Consider the following 17,021-nt stretch of genomic DNA (forward strand, 5'->3'; position numbering starts at 1 on the left):
TCTGATTATGTCATTTTTACATAGGTCTTATGTCCCTCACAAGTGTAGACATGCCTAACAGAGAGGAGAAATACTGTTTCATCTTTTTTGACCCTGGATAAACTTTTAGCACAGTTAGCAGACATTTTTGTAGATCCTCGATAAATGCTGGGGGAAGGATATGTGGGTGAATGGATAGAGAATAAGCTTCTTCACGCCTGTCTCACTTAAAAAGATATTTTAAAAATCTATTATCCATAGGTATTACTAAACTGTGCTTTATAATTAAAAAAACTGAATTGCTGGGCAGTGCAACAGTGGCTCAGTGGCAGAATTCCCACCTGCCATGCCAGAGACCCAGAGCCTGCCCACGCAAACAAGCAACAAAAAAAAACTGAATTAAGGCAATGACTCAAAGTTATACACCAGCAGAATGTATGGGTAGATGTATTTTGATAGTCCACATATGTTCCTCTGTGATGTGAGAAAACAACCAGAAGATGAATAAATGCACGCATGCTCTCTGAATAGAAACACTGAAGAACTTCACTAATTTTAAATGGGTTACATAACATACATTTGCTCTATGATGTCTGGGTATGAATAAAACCCACAACATATTTTCCACGGAACTATGCGAGATGTTAATTAAGAATTCTTAGGAAAGAGGCGGGCCGCGGTGGCTCAGCGGGCAAAGTGCTTGCCTGCTATGCCGGAGGACCTCGGTTCGATTCCCGGCCCCAGCCCATGTAACAAAAACGGAGAAACAGAATACAATAAAAAACAAGAAAATGTTTAAAAATGTTTCCCTTTCTTCCTTCCTTCCTTCCTTCTATCCTTCCTTCCTTCTCTCTGTCTTTCCATTAAAAAAAAAAAAAAAAAAAAAAAAAAAAGAATTCTTAGGAAAGAAAAATAAAAAGTAAGAACAAAAAAGGTAAACTCTACAAATTTAAATATACAAGATAGTATTAACTAATAAACATCTTAAGGATTTTTCTTGTCACTATTTTATATAGAAATTAACTTTCCTCTTAGGCTTTTTTTTTTAATCACCAGGCAGATTATTAACTGAAAAGAAGAGATCATAGATATTTCCTAAACCTCTTCTCTTATCCTTTACCTTTAGGTTATAAATTTCACATGCTAGGAAGAGGCATACTCGCCTATTTGCATGTTTCTCATTGCAGACAAAGCTCTCAGGGTTTGTGTAAAACTTCTGAAAAGTGGCCAGAGGCTGCACCGAGTTTCAACACAGCAATTATCCCAATAATGTATGTAACCATTCAGCTATGTTCTAAAACACATGGCTGTAGTTTTAGAAAATGCTCCTAAACATGTATCTTTTATGATTCTTCATGCCTGAAGGAAAATAATCATCAGTGAGAACATACTGAACCCAAACTCTGGTCTCCAGCCATGCTGGTATCCAGATCAAGACCTAGAGGAGAAGGATTTCTGTTTGGAAACCTTCCATCTCTCTTTCCACATCTTAGCCAGAGGCCATGGTTAGAAAGAATATAATAAAATAGCCCTAAATACACTGCAAGCAAAATTGGAGTGGCTGTGAGGGAGAAAGCCATGAGGCGAATATCGCACTGCACTTCAACCTCTATTTTTTTTAAGCGTGGAGGTGGAAATCCCTTTATTGGAAAACTGTTTTCTTTAAAACACAAGTTCTATTTACATTCCCAGCTTTCAAAATCTCCATGGGTGAGCTAAATGCCTAAAGCCTATCTATGAAATCAACAAATATTTATTGCGTGCCCATTCTGTATGGGACGCTGAGCCAGGTGCTGCTGGTATACCTGCAGGACAGTCCTGCCCTACAGAGACGGTCGTCATCTAGGAATAACCACCAGTCTAATAGATATGGTGCTGAGAAGGCTGAGGAGTGTGATGAAAAGGAACACAACAGCTGCTATGGGAGCAAACAGAGAGGGCCTCCGCTAGGTCAGGGGTAAAGGAAGTACACCTGAATGAAGTGATTTAGGAGCAAGAATAAACTCCACCGAAGTGGGGTAGGGGGAAAGTTTAGGGCAGGGAGACACTCAGTCTTCTGAGCCGAAAGACAATATGTGCAAAGACTTAAAGGGAAAGCTTTGTGGTTTTGCCAGGAATTAAAAGTATTGGGAAGGTAAGGACTGGGGACATGAGAGAGGATACATGTCAGGGAAAATCTCCCGAGCCAGGAAATGAATTTGTACTATATGCCAAGGCCAGGAAAAACAACAGTGTAAATTTTAAATCTATGATTTTAAGTAGGCTGGATTTTAAGGCTGTTAAAATTTGGATAGGATTTTGTAGGATTTGGCATGCATTCTTGTGTGCTGTGGCCACTCGGATTGATGAATTTCACTCTAAGCACATAAAGTGGGGTGTGGAAAATGGCAGAGGTATTCCTGGGCTTATTCTCTCTCTACGAAGTCTGGGTAGGATTGTTTGAAGCAACCATGTGTCAGGAATAAAGGTACACTATGTGCCAATTACTGGATAACTACAACAGAAACAAAACATCCAGGAGAAAAGTGAAGGCGGTCGGTTCCTATGGCAGTCATAGTGAACCACACGGACAAGCAAAAGGATCCAATTAGATCACCAGCAATTTCATAAAAGAATTGCCCTCAATTTCATTTCTAAAAGCAGTCTCACAAAATCCCATTGAAGGCAGAAAATAGGATGACCTTGATCTTCTCATTTATCCTGGTCTTTAGATGGGGTGAAGTTGGAATATTGCAGTGAGCACAGGCTTCGGGGTCCAGCAAACCTGCTTGTGATTCTGTTTTCTTCCACTTCACTATTTGTGGGATTTGGAGCAACTGACAAGATCTCTCTGAGATCCCAACTTTAAATACGTGTTGACAGTAACTGCCTCAGAGTATGTTTTTGAGGGACAGATGACAACATGTATGGAGGGTCTTAGAATATCCTTGGTATATGGTAGACAATCCATGATTGGAGCCCATGACTAATCTATGCTGATGGAGGCCACCCCCTCTTGATAGCAGGCCATATAGAAGGTGTAAATGACAGGGCTTATCCTCCAGCAATAATAAGGAATATGGAGGGGGAATTAAGCATCCCAGGAGCCTGATGTCTCAGGAGCAACTCTGCTGAATCTGAGTCGCAAAAAGTAAATAACTATCCCTAGCTCAGCTTGAGGGTGCATGCTTGGCTCTTATTTCACAACTGACATTCACACAGATAGGAGATATATGACTGCTAATTAAGTTTCCACTGAGTAGCTCCTTTTCCCCCAATGAAAATATAATTTAGACGTCAGGGTGTGTGTGTATGAGTGTGTATGTAAGAGACAGAGACAGAGAGAGAAGCCCCTCTAAACAGATTCTTTAGGCATTGAAAAGGGCCTTCCGTTATAGACCTGTAGTGCAATTTGTAATTCCCTGGCTAGATAGCAGCAAAGGTATTCTCCCTCAATGCTGCTAGTTTATCTGTATTTGAGATTATGACTTACAAACTGAAAATTACTTTATGCATTTGCATGAAAGTAAGTTAGGACAGGGTGGGTGCTTGGATGTCTCTGTGCTCTCTCTCTCTCTGCTATAAACGCTGCTGCTCCCTCTGGAACCAGGAGCCACCTAAAGCTTAAAATAGGAAACACATTGCTTCCTCTAGGAGAAGCATAAGTTAAACGAGCTGGTGGACCCAAACGGCCAAATCTGTAGGCATGTGTGATTCAGAGGGACGTGCTTTAAATTCTGTATGGAGAGACATCACCCAGAACACAGGCTGAATGATTAGATTGAAGGACAGAATGGATGCTCTCCTCAGGTCTGAGCTTCTTCACACTCACAGATGTGCTAAGATACATCAGCCCCAATCCTTTCTTTCAGAAACCTCTGGAAGTTCCCTGAGAGCTACTAAAAGGTAAGTCAACAGGGCCTCTGCAGAGAACTATCACTTGCCCCAACTACCCAAAAGCAAGAGCCTAAAATAGTATCAAACAAGCGAGAGGCATTTATATTGACCTGATTCCTCTGAAGACAGAAGCTGTATATATTTAGGAAAAAAATCCCTCAGGAGAGAAGATGAGACCCCCTTCCAGGGTGCCTTAATTTGGGTCAAACTGTTGAATGATAAATGTATCTAGGAGGGGCTAAGAAAAGAGATAAAAGGGGTAAGATAGTCCCCAGGATAGCCAAAGATGGCACATTCTGCAAAGTCACTCTTTCTTGTGAAACCCCAAAATCTTTGATAAATTTGTTATTACTCACTAAATGCTTGAAGAGAAGTGAATATTTAAGGAAATTGATGAAGGGCTTTGTAACATGGTTTATGGGGTGAAACCAAAGCAGTATGCTTGGGAAGGATCCAAGGGAGCAGAGAAAAAAGTGGGTAGAGAACAGAGTGAAGTATGTTTATTAAAGGGCACTGGAATTGGGTTGAGTCCAGCTTAATCAACTCTTTAAGAGACAGGTGACTTGTGGCTCCTTGTTAACACAAAATTTTTATTAGAGACCAGTTATGTGAATTCATCAACTACAGATTTTGCTCACAAACACATTAACCACCCAAAACCAACCCACCTACTAAAGGAGGTCGGAGGAAAAGAAGAGAAAGAAGAAAAAACGATAGTCAAGGCAAAAGGGAAATAGTTTTTCTGAACTGAATCAATTTGCGCCCTTAATTTTGTAAAGCTGAGACCCTTTTTAGGTAGAGACCTTGAAAATGTGTAGTTCCCACATAAAGAGCTGGCTTCATAAATCTTGAAACTATTTGAATTTCTCATGGATTAATAATATTATTAGTATCTGAAAGCCTAATATTTGAGCACACTTATTCCCACCCCACCCCCCCTTACCAACCAAAGATGAGTCAGACAGAATGGTTTTCTCTTTAGCAAAACACAAAAGAAAAATTGACATACCTATTGGACCCGAAGCAGTTCCTACAACCTACTTATTTGCTTTGTTTCAAGCATTAGACATCAAAATAAACTTTCCCGTTGGGATCATCTTTGATCTACCCATGGGTCAAGAGGCTGGGATCAGGAATAAGAAGGCAGACTCACCATCTGGCTGCTGTACCAGTACAACGATGACCCCTTCAGCACCACCCAGAACTTTTTCCATTTGTTGCTTAGGAAAGTTCCCTTTTCCTTTTTCTTATATAGCCACCCTTGGCAATCAGCATGTCCCAGATCTTTACATGATATCCTCCTCCGACTCATTGTGAAATAGCCTGCAACAATTACACGAAGAGGTAAGTAAAGCATTCCTCTGATAATATGTGGCAGAGCGAACGGTTCACAGTAATTTTTCCTTGTTGACCTCCCCGTAGATGGATTTTTTTTCTCTCAGAGATTGAAGCCAAGTCAGTACACACAAAAAGTCATCTATCTGTGGGTTTAGAAGGCGTTGGATGTGTCCAAAGAAACAGTGGAACTAATATGCAGGTATCATTCTAAGAATCTTATTCTTCAGCAAGTATAAGTTGAAAGCATTGAAATCAGGAGGTCGGCAGGGACATCATTGCACTAATCCAGCTCCTTGAAATAATAATAGCTGGAGTTATGCACTAGAGGGTGAAGGGTTAATATCCCCCTACAAACACAGCTACTTCCAGACTCAAAACCAGTATTTCTAAGCTCTACTGACAAACCACAAGGGATTAATCCAAATAAACAGCATGCCGTCATTTTATAAAACCCATCCAAAAATAACAAAACATTAATCTGTCATCCGCCTTCTCATATTAGCATAAGTAAGACAGACAAAAAGCTTATTCCAAAGAAGGCACCCCCCCCCCCAAAAAAAAACCCACACTCACACGGGTAAAAAGAGGATAAAGAAACAAAAGAGATCTAATTACCTTGAGTTCTCCTCCTCGGCTTCTGACGCAAGGGAACCTGCAGAAAATGCAGGAAGGAAAGAAAAGAGGAAATTTCTGATTTTGTTTTAACATTTGTCGAGAGAAGGAAGGAGGAGGTGGCAGTGTTTGTGAGCAGGATGGAATCTAAAAAAAAAAACTCCCCAAGCAGAGCTAAAGGGAAGCTACTAGCTGAGGCACAGAATGTGCTAATTAGAATCAATATACATTGAGCTGAACCTGAAAAAAATGTAACAACATTTATCACTAAAGTTTCCTGTTTCCACCCACAAGCAGCTCTCTCACTACTACTTTAGCTATGATGCGACTGTGTTCACCGAAGTTTTAAAAAATTATAAAACAGTTCTTGAAATTTTTTGCAAGAATGGAAAATATATCCTGTTTCTTCCCTCACAATTTCTAAATAACTGCTACTATTTAAATAAGCCTGAAAGATATCTCAGACTATTACAGGTTAACAGTAGACTATTAAATTCTTGGATTTACTACCAGAGTTATACCTAATCCACATCAAATATATATCTGAGAAATGAAAATTCTACAACCTCCTCTAGTGAGACATAAGTAACTATCAATCCCTCCCTTTAAAGAAATTCTTTATTTACTGCCAAAATTTAAATTTCTTAATCTGTCTTTAATTAGTTCTCAGTATTTCTCACGTCCTAAGGAGGATAATTACCAACTTCTATTTTGTACCATCTCTTAAAATACTCAAGTCAAACATAAAACAATATATCTAAAATACATTATACACTTTTCAGAATAAATTTTTTAAAAATCATGCAAAATCAAAGTATCAACAAAAACCAGAAAAAAATGGTTTCCAATGGATGGTTCTTTGTATGTGTGTCTGTGTGTGTGTGTGTGCATGTGTGTGTGTGGAGAGACACATATACATTTTAACTTAAAGAGGCTTCATTTTTCCACCACAATATCTAAACCGAATTTATTCAGCTTTAAATATTTAACCTTTTATGTTAACAAGTGGAGTATTTGAACAAAATGTATATCATTGAATAGCCGTTTGAAAAGTTGGCATATTAATCTTTTTACATTTTGTAATATTATTCTGGGAGCACCTGATTAGTATTTTAAATATCCAGCTATTGATGTAAACGCCATTGAATATGGTTATACTATAATGTTTAAAGAGGGGATATATTATAGTAGAAATAGGATGGGATTTGCTGGAATCAATTTATGGCTTTTGTTCTTGGCAGCTGTGTTAAACAGGGAAAAGTAACTTTACCTCTGAACTTCTTCCTCATTGCTAAAATCAAGATACTCATAATAATGTCAATCCTACAAGTCTCAAAATGACTTAACAAGATTGTATGTAGTTTGAAAACTAAACATCATTATATACAATTGTAAGCTTATATAAGAATATAAAAAATTCTCTGTAATCATATGTCAGATTATACCCATATACCCACATGTGTGTAGTCTCAGAACCATTTCACAAAATACTTCCCATGCCAAACCTCCTCTTGGTCTAAAACTCCCACCATACCCTCAAATGTTCTCTTGGGGCCTTTTTTGATATGCCAAGTTATCTGATTTAAGCAAAACCCAATTAGCACCTATTAACAAAATAGTTTAGCCCAAATATATATAGCTCCAAGACAGAACTGAAGGCAAAGAAGAGGATTTAGAGGGTGGGAAAGATCTGGGGGAGCCTTGGCATTTGGGAATCCCCAGGGAGCAGCGAAGCCAAACTAAGAACCAAGGGCATGGAGAGCAAGGGGGATGTTAGACAGAGATTTCCTAGAAAGTTCGGTCCCAGTTGAAAAAGATAGAATTACATCAACTCAAACAAAAGGAGCAGCTTTAAAAGAAAGAGGGGGGTGGGGGGATGAGGGGAAGTCCCTAGGGGATGCTGTAGGATCTGTGAAAGGAGGTAGGGAGGGGACCTTCCGTATGCCTGACCTGGAACCAATAACTCTCCTCTACCCCATCCCTTTTAGCCCAGTAAACTCCTCAGTGGATTAGGGGTTCATCAGTTCCATAAACAAAATTCAGGGCTGGTTCTATGGAAACAGCCTCCCCACCCCAATCCCCCGCCCCAACCAAATCAAGCTATAAGCTGTATCTCAGTATTAACCAAGACCAACCTTGAGCACTAGTCTAGATTCTGGTGTCAGGCTAGGATGAGCTGTGGGAGTCCCCTAAGCAGGACACTGTCTCAAACAGAGTAAGCACCCTACTACAAGAAAGCACTATGTTCGGCTATATAAAAAAATAAAGTGGCTGGGGGTGTTTGGATACTGAATCAACCCTCTCCTGATAGTACTTCTCCTGTAACAGATCATTATAAACTCTGCATAACTATTTAAACTGTCTTCAGACTGCATACTTTTGAAATAACAAATTACAGAGAGTTTCAGTTTCACTTGACATACATAATTTGAAGCCTAAATTGATTTCACATGAGAGAATGAAAACAATCTTAAGAACTTGAGGGAGTTGAAAATACATTTTCCTCCTCACAACAGGAAGTGGAACCCGCGAACCAGTCAGTTTCAAGAAGATCTTACATGTGGTTTTTGACTCAGTGTGTGAACGAAAGAAAGCAAACAGTTGAGCATTTTATCTGACAGTTTCTACATAGGGAAATTATAACTCATTATCATAATAAATACACAGAGGCTACTAAGTTATTTTTCTCATACTGTTTTCTTCCAATTAGAATGTTGTAGGTAAAACTTAAGAATTATTCAAGTATTTGAATTTGCCCCACTTAACATCTAAAATTTTTGGAAAATTTTTGCAAAAATACACATTTCTTTTGCATTGAAGAGATGGACTTTTACTTTTTAAAGAAGACTAGAAAGCTTCATCTGGTAACTGATTATATACAAAGCTTGCAGACATAATTTACCACATGCCATATTAAAATTCACAGTATGGGGTGCGAGGGTGGTGGTTCAGTGGTAGAATGCTCACCTTCCATGCAGGAGAGCCAGGTTGGGTTCCCGGACCACACACCACCACCCTCTTTAAAAAAATGCACAGTATGATTGTCATTATATCAAATGTCATAGAAACTGGACTTTAGAAAAAAATATGCTGATAAATGGAATGTGCGCTTCCAATTTCACAAAGCTTTCTCTATTTTTGCTTCTAACTCTTTCTTTGTTGCTTTGTTGTTTTCTAGGTAATCCTCAATTCCTTTATTTTTAATCTTTGTTTTTCAAAATACACTTAGAACTATAAATTTACCTTTAAATTTTATTTCACTTTCTCCTTGTTTTTCAATTCTAAATAATTTATTTCTAACAGATGTGATATTACCTAAGTTTTTAACTAATTTTTCCCTTTGATTTTTAACTTTGTTGCACTTGTTCAAAGAGCATGATCTTTATGATATCAATTTCTTGAAATTTATTAGTCTGTATTTGTGACTTACTACATGGTCAAATTTGTAAATATTATATATAAGCTTCAAACAAGTTGCTAATTTTGTTTTTCGAATCTTTTATTTATCTTTATTTTATTTTTGTTGCTGGAGTTATAACTTTCTAATAAAAGTGTTCTAAAATATCATACTATGATTGTATATTTATCAATTTCTTCCTGTAATTTTGTCTGTATTTACTTTATATATTTCAAATTATATTTTTAGATGAATAAATTCCATACTTGGTATATATCCCTGGTAAATTTTTAATTTTATTGTTCTATCGTACCTTGCTCTTTCTCCACTAACATTATACTCTATTTTACCTAAAAGGGCTATAACTACAACAATTTTCTTTTGGTTGATATTTGAATCTTTTATTAGTATTCCTATCCTTTTATTTTTCACCTACCTGTGTGGGGATTTTATTGCTGTTTCTTTTATAAGTAGCATAAACCAGGATTTTGAGTTAAAAATGTAAATTAACTATTCGTTTCTTTTCTTAGGTGAGTTCATTTATTTATGTGTTGTAATTTTTATTCTGTGTTTTCAGTTTGCATCCATTTTATTTTTCCTTTTTCCCTTTCTTTCCTTTTCTTACATTATTCCTTTGATGTTCAATTTAGTATTTCTAAATTCATCATGAATATAAGATATAACCCAGCACATTTTGACTGCTATTTGAGTGCCTTCTCTCTTGTTATTCAAGTCAGTATTTTAAATTTTCCATTAAAAATGGTATTATTATTATTCATCCACAAGTAATTAAATATAATGACATATGTTATCAATTTCAGTGATTGTCCTTTGAATCTTTTATCACATACCTTCCCATTGGATCCACTTTTCTTTTCACTAGAATATTTTCTTTAAAATTCCTTTTAATGGCAGTCTATTTGGTAAATTGTCGTAACCTCTGTGTATTATAATATCTTTATTTTTCCCTCAAAAATCAAATGATAACTCAATTGGGTATAAATTATTTTCTCCTGGCTCTTCAAAGATTTTGATTCATCTTTAAGCATCTATCGCATTGATGAAATTTCTGTTTTCAGTCTCACTGTCATTCTTGTATGTGATCAATCTTTTCACTCTTTTAAAACATTTTCATCTTTGTTTCACTAGAACTTTGTCCAGTTATAGATATATTTTCATTTATACTGCTCAATCCTCAGAGTGAAGTTTTGATCTAATAAGCTGCATCTTTTTCCAAGCATGGGAATTATCAAAGATCTTCAAATAGTACTTTCCTATCATTTCCCCATTTTCTTCTCTTAAGGCTCCTATTAGATATGTTAGTATTTTTCTTTCATGTCTTAGCTCTTTTTTCTTGATTTTTAATATTTTTTGTGTCTCTGTGTCAGGTCCTTTAAACATGTCAACACTGTTTCCACATTACTACTTTTCTTTTGGAATGTGTTCACTGTTAAGTTTACGCCATCTTTGAGTTTTTTAAGAAATATATTTTTATTTTCTAATAGTTCTAATTTTTTTCAAAATCCACTTATTTTTTCATTTATACCCAATTTTGTTTCACAATATCTTAAAAACTCTTGGGCTTCATACTTAAAAAATTTATGAGACTTTTACAAATTAATTTAATCTAAAACGTATCCGTCTTCTAATTATTATTCTAAATCTTTCATTCTTAGCATTCAATATTTTTTATGTGTTTTGACATTTCAGTTTGCAGAGCTGTGAGCAGGAATGTTTCATTCTCTCATTCTCTCTCATTCTTCTTCAGTGCTCACGGCTCTCTCTTTAGTGGTTTAGAGGTTTCTCCACTTGGTGCAGAATCAGTTCCTCAATCATGGAGAAAATCGTGCATCCAGTTACTTTATCCAGCAGGTAAAGAAAGTGGGGTTCCTGGTTTTGAGGCTGTGTCTATAATTCCTTCCTCCCTAAGTCCGCAGTTGTCTAAATCTATAATCCCAGGCAATGATTTGGCAACTTTTCTCTATTTCTCTTTAGCCTCTTTCACAAGTAAGGGAGCTCCCATCACCATTGTCATTAAACAGTGAATCTAGCTCTCCCCATAATTACTGGAGCCTTTTTTAGAAATCCCCTTAACATGGACCAGGAGACAAAACTGATTCCTGATTCCAGATCAGGTGCCCATGGCTTCAGTCACGCTTGCTGCTTTTCATTTCTGATCCACAGAGATGATTGTTAATCTATTTGAGCCTTACTATAACTTTTTGGTCTTCTGTGTTTCTCTTTGTCTATCTTTTCTACATGTTTGCAGCAGAGTGGAGTGTCAAAGTGTGAACTCACACGACCATCTTTGAACGGAAGTTGATCATTTCATTTATAAGACTCCATCTTCAAGACAATGCAGATGATCTACAAGTCCTTTCCCATACTGGCCTCAAAATAGCACCAACAGTTATCTGTCTGTTGCCTCTCCTGGCACTTTAAACTTTTCACTATTCTGCACAAAGGCCAGGCATTTTAACAACTCCTTACTTTTAAATACTTTATTTTCTTCCCCATTTTCACTTGGTTAGTGCTTACCCATCCTTTGAGACCCAGGCCAAAGGCAATTTCTCTGACTTTAGAAGGTAGTTAGTTTCACGTTGTGACATCACTATCCACAATGGTCCAACCCAGATCCTGTGGATAATCTCGGGTTGTCCCTTTCCCTTCTCCTGAACGTTTACCCAATCACCACCCCTGCCCATTTTGCCTCCTAATGTTTAACAAATCCTTCTTCCCTCTCCATTGCCACTATTGCTGCCACTGTCAGATTCTCATCAGTTCTCTCCTATGCAATGGCCTGCAGTCAAAGCCTCTGTACAACCCATTCCCCACAGTACTGAAAGGCTACAACAAGGAGCTCCAGGAATAAAAATAATTTGATCATATCCACAGCAGCTGAAAACAGCACCAAATATTATTTAATATCCTTTCCTAATTTTAAATGGAAATGTAACATATTTTAATGTAACATGACAATACATCCATCTCAGCTCCCAAATGAGCAACACACTTATTGGAAACCACTACAAGCATTTCTATTAAAGTTAAGAAGAACACGAGAATCTTAAAATCTTTGAATGGTTGGATAAGACTTCAAGAGAAAATTCCTGAACCTGAATGTCACACTTTCCAAATGTAGCACCTAACACAATTTTTGACACATAGGTAGTCTTCAATTAGTATTTACTGAAAGACTAACTGTATCATGCCAATTTTTGCCTCTTATGAATGCTTTACCAGTGCTCAGCACTGAGTGCAGATCTGACAAATACTTGGAAAGTGATCTACAGTACGATTACTTAGAGGTACGAAATGCCTCCACCCAATAAATAATAACAGGAGAGTTAAGCAATATTTTCTTCAATGCTTTACTAACCCCCTAAAGTGGCACATGCATAGAGAAAATCCTTTGGCATTGTCTGATACTAAATTTGAAAGAACCAGGAAAGCTGACTTTTGGTATTTCCATGAAGGTAAAAAGGAATTATGCTGAACAAATCCCTAGTTCCATCAATAAGAGTATTTCCCCCATTTGATTCCCGGTTCCTACCCATGTTAAAAAAAAGAATATTTCTTGAGAAACCTCAATGGCTTTCTCTAACATCTTTATTTCTACCCTGCCCTCCCAGTACTGAGGATCTGGAACCCCAGAAATAGAGAATGTTAGAAGGGGAAATAAAAGCAGAAGTTTTCCAATGGTATCTAATAAGAGCCTTCCACCCTTACCCAATAATCTTTGTCCAAAAGGCTGATCAGCACTTCCTACTTGAAATCTTACTTGGGACAGCCAATATATTCAACTGCCCTCTAAGTCTGATCTTTGTGTCATCCTTGTGCACAATTTTGGGACAATCATATCAACGGAGAGTTATGTTGATGTAGCCCAGAAAGCAAACTACACAAATTTTAGTTCCTCTTCTTACTTGATCATAAGTACAAAAAATTAACTTCTTGTTTCATCCCTCAATATCACAGATGCCTGAATCCTATGCCATGACTTGACCTTAGATTGGACTGAGAGGCAAGGCCAATTCCCATGAGGCAGAAATCATGTTTGGGTTGTTCCCTGTGTATAGTAGCTTCACAATAAACATTTTATGAATAATGAATGCAGAGCCTTCCTGGAAAGCAAACATAGCACGTAGCAGTTTTCTATTTTACAGAACCACCCACAGATGAAAGTCCAAGCACAGCAGATAACTCCAGTGCCAGAAGTAAATGTTCATTCACACTCACTGGACTTTTCATCATCAGCGTGGAAACCAAGTAAATGAGCCATGATTTGTACATTTTTGTTTCAGCAAAAAGCTACCAGCTGACATTTTACTTTTAGGCAGTATTTTAATGAAGGAATTGTATTCAAAGAATTCTTTGGGAAACATTACAAGAAAGTTTTAGCTAAGATAATGCAGATATTTCTTCCCCGCTAAGGTCATCCCTGGAATCAAGAGAATTCAGGAGCTTTGGGTAAAAGAATCATGCTTGAGGATAAAAGAGATGATATGTCACATTCCCTCTGAGCCTTGTTATCTTTACATGAGTGTGTTTTCCTTTCTTAGTGAAAACACCTTGTTGATAAAGTGCATTGAAGACAAGAGAACTTTCTGATCAAACATTTAGGGTTCATAGATGCAGTTCTTTTTTATTTTTGGTGAGAAATTAACCATAAAAAAAGCTGAACAATAAGGTCTTGTGCACAATATTTTTATTATCACCATAGTGTGAAACATGGAAAGCCTTATTAAGTATCAAGGGCATTATGTAAATGAACTCTTAGAGATGTTTATGGATTATACCAAATCTAATAATGTTGATTTCCAAACAAGCTATGGCCAAGATCCTAAAGGCAATTATGTTCATGCTTTATTTTCAAGCCACAATTTGGTATATCATGGCTTTTGTTTATCCAACAGTTAGTGCACTAATTCACCAGTGCCAAGACCAGGGACCCATTGGCAAGCAAGCACTCACACAGGCCACAGTTATATGTGGAAGACAGACAAGCAAACAAGGATAACAGAATCTTCACATAAGAATCAAATGGGGTACAAAAGAAGCAAACAGAAGAGTCAAGTTACCCCAAGTTAGGGAGTTGAGGAAGGCATCTCAAGAAGTGATGGCTAGTTAGAAACATGAAAGACAAAGAGCTGAGCATGACCAGATCCAATAAAAGACATGCATATGATCCAGGGTGTTTCAACCATGGAGAGCGGGGGGTAGTGCCTGTAAAAGTACACTGATAAGAAGAGTTCCATCACACAAGGCCATGTGAGTTAAGTTTAAAAGGGTGATGTTTAGCCTGAGTCCAATGGAAAGCCATTGAAAAAGAAAAAGCAAATGAGTGACATAATTAGACATGCATTTTGAAAATTCATTCTGGCTATGGCATGGCAAATGGATCTCAGTGAAGCAGGTAGGAGCAAAGAGTCCAGAAAGCAGAGGGAATGGGCCAGTGAAAATGGAGAAATATTTAAGAGGTAGAACTAGCCTCCTTTGGGTCCTATGTGATGTTAAGATTTTTGATTCTTCTATATGAAGGTCTAGCTTTGAAAATTCTTTCCTCTCTTTCAGAAGAGAGGAAAGAATCCTTGCAAGTAAAAAGACAAACTGGGCTTAACAAGAAAGGAAAAAGCTATTCTAGGACACACGTCATAAGATTTCAAATGCTTAGAATCTATTTTCTCAAGCAGTTTCATTAAGGTCATTTACCACACCAAGATAAATGAGAACTAGCAGGTTAGGCTCATCAAAAGTGCCTTCGAAGTATTTTCCTTCCCACCCACAGCCTCAAATGGGAAGGCAGCCCCTTGTCTATAATTCAGCAGCAAGCAGAATGCATAGGACATATAGCTCAATAAATGTTAGATTAGTGGAAATGAAGTGTAATCTGGGATGTGATTAGGTCAAATGTATTAAAACTACTGAAACTACCTAGCACAAAAGTAGGTCTCCTGGGCTACATTTTGTTTAGAGAACAAATGACAGGAGACAATGGAACTAATTTTCTGAATGGAAAGATAAAGTAGAGTAACCACTAAAAAGCAACTGGAAAAAATTCTTAAGAGAGACACTAAGCAAGACAGCCCAGACATTGATGGTTGTGGGGTAAAAATAACAAGGAGAGCTGGGCTGATTGAGCCTAGGGCATGGGCTAGTTCATGAAATGAAAAGACCCTGTTCTAGTTTGCTAGCTGCTAGAATGCAATATACCAGAAATGGAATGGCTTTTAAAAAGGGGAATTTAATAAGTTGCTAGTTTACAGTTCTAAGGCTGAGAAAATGTTCCAATTACAATGAGTCTATAGAAATGTCCAATCTAAGGCATCCAGGGACAGATACCTTGGTTCAAGAAGGCTGATGAAGTTCAGGATCTCTCTCTCAAGTGAGAAGGCACAGGGTGAACACAGTCACAGTTTCTCTCTTGGCTGGAAGGGTATGTGGTGAGCATGGCGTCATCTGCTAGCTTTCTCTCCTGGCTTCCTGTTTCATGAAGCTCCCCGGGAGGCGTTTTCCTTCTACATCTCCAAAGGTTGCTGGCTTGTGGGCTCTCTGCTTCTTGTGGCTATGTCACTCTTCTCTGTTCTCTCTGAATCTCTCATTCTCCAAAATGTTTCCTCTTTTATAGGACTCCAGTAAACCAGTCAAGACCCACCCAAATGGGTGGAGACACATCTCCCGCTAATCCAGTTTAAGAACCATTCTTGATTAAATCACATCTCCAGGAAGATGATCTAATTACAGTTTCAAACATACGGTACTGAATAGGGATTAGAAGAAATGGCTGCCTTTACAAAATGGGATTAGGACTAAAACATGGCTTTTCTAGGGTACATAGATCATTTCAAACCAGCACAGACCCATATAGAGCCCGAGTTCCCACTAATCAAAACTGAATTCACTTGTGCCCTGGGTTCATGGGGTGGCAGGTTACCAATTTCAGCGGTATCAGTTCTAGACTGGCAATTATGTGAATGACATTTGTTGTCTCAAAAATCACACCTACATCTTTGTTCCAATATCTAGGTTTATACTTCTTTATTTTTCTTTTTTTAACATGGGCAGGCACTGAGAATCAAACCTGGGTCTCTGGCATGGTAGGCGACAATTCTGCCTGCTGAGCCACCATGGCCCGCCCTATACTTCTTTTTTAAGATGTGGATATTTTAACTTGTCTAAAGTAACAATTAAACCTTCAGTTCCCACCTAGTACAGCACCTGATGAGTGAAGATAGGTAATCGGCAAACACTAAATGAATGTTTGAATGAATAAATAAATGAATGGGCTGGTTGATTCCAATTGCATAGGTATTCTCTCATTATCTCAATTTCTAATTTTTTCTTAAACATGTAAGATGAACTCCTTCCAGCTGGAAAAATTACTTTCCTTCAGAGGTGGAAAAGAGGGAGCAACATAAGAATTAAACATTATATTACCTTTCCCAAGGATTGAACAATCCTGTTTCTTCCTTTTTACTTTTTGTTCCAGGTAATACACACACAGTCCCACACACGCATGCTCACAATCACACATACTTTTTTGTTTTTACACGTTTTCATAAACTACAAAGGTTTAGCTTTTCAGAATCTAATTTTACAGATCTATGAAACCCATGTGTTGTTACCCTTGACCATACAACCCTCCTTTCACATCCTGTGGACACATCTTAATATCAAATCTGCCACATTTATTCTCTTAGTTGTTCCTCTTACTTGTCCTCTTGCTGTAGCAGACCCTGACCCATTTTTCATTACGCCCTCCCCAAAGTAGCTCCCTCCCTAACTAGGTTGCCAAAATTTCCATTTCTCTTCTCTCTGA

The 17,021-nt window shown here is 37.7% G+C and overlaps 2 protein-coding genes across 6 annotated transcripts in view; one reads left to right on the forward strand and one right to left on the reverse strand.

The window, feature by feature from the left end:
- OPRM1 (opioid receptor mu 1) overlaps positions 1 to 5,149 on the forward strand; it is a 212,527-nt gene extending 207,378 nt beyond the window's left edge. Inside the window, exon 4 of the mRNA XM_077149325.1 lies at positions 5,111 to 5,149. Coding sequence (XP_077005440.1) covers positions 5,111 to 5,149 — 39 coding nt within the window. The remainder of the gene's footprint in view (positions 1 to 5,110) is intronic.
- IPCEF1 (interaction protein for cytohesin exchange factors 1) overlaps positions 1 to 17,021 on the reverse strand; it is a 184,578-nt gene that overhangs the window by 76,328 nt on the left and 91,229 nt on the right. For 3 of the 5 annotated variants that reach the window (XM_077149318.1, XM_077149319.1, XM_077149320.1), the window contains 2 exons: positions 5,809 to 5,845; positions 5,009 to 5,178 (listed from right to left, as the gene is read on the reverse strand). The exons of 1 other annotated variant lie outside the window; for it this stretch is intronic. In XM_077149318.1, coding sequence (XP_077005433.1) covers positions 5,009 to 5,178; positions 5,809 to 5,845 — 207 coding nt within the window. Of the gene's footprint in view, positions 1 to 5,008; positions 5,179 to 5,808; positions 6,102 to 17,021 lie in introns of those variants that run through there. One more of the 5 variants, XM_077149322.1, reaches the window with a different exon arrangement.

Source organism: Tamandua tetradactyla, chromosome 2 (genome assembly GCF_023851605.1).
Source record: "Tamandua tetradactyla isolate mTamTet1 chromosome 2, mTamTet1.pri, whole genome shotgun sequence".
Taxonomy (NCBI): domain Eukaryota; kingdom Metazoa; phylum Chordata; class Mammalia; order Pilosa; family Myrmecophagidae; genus Tamandua; species Tamandua tetradactyla.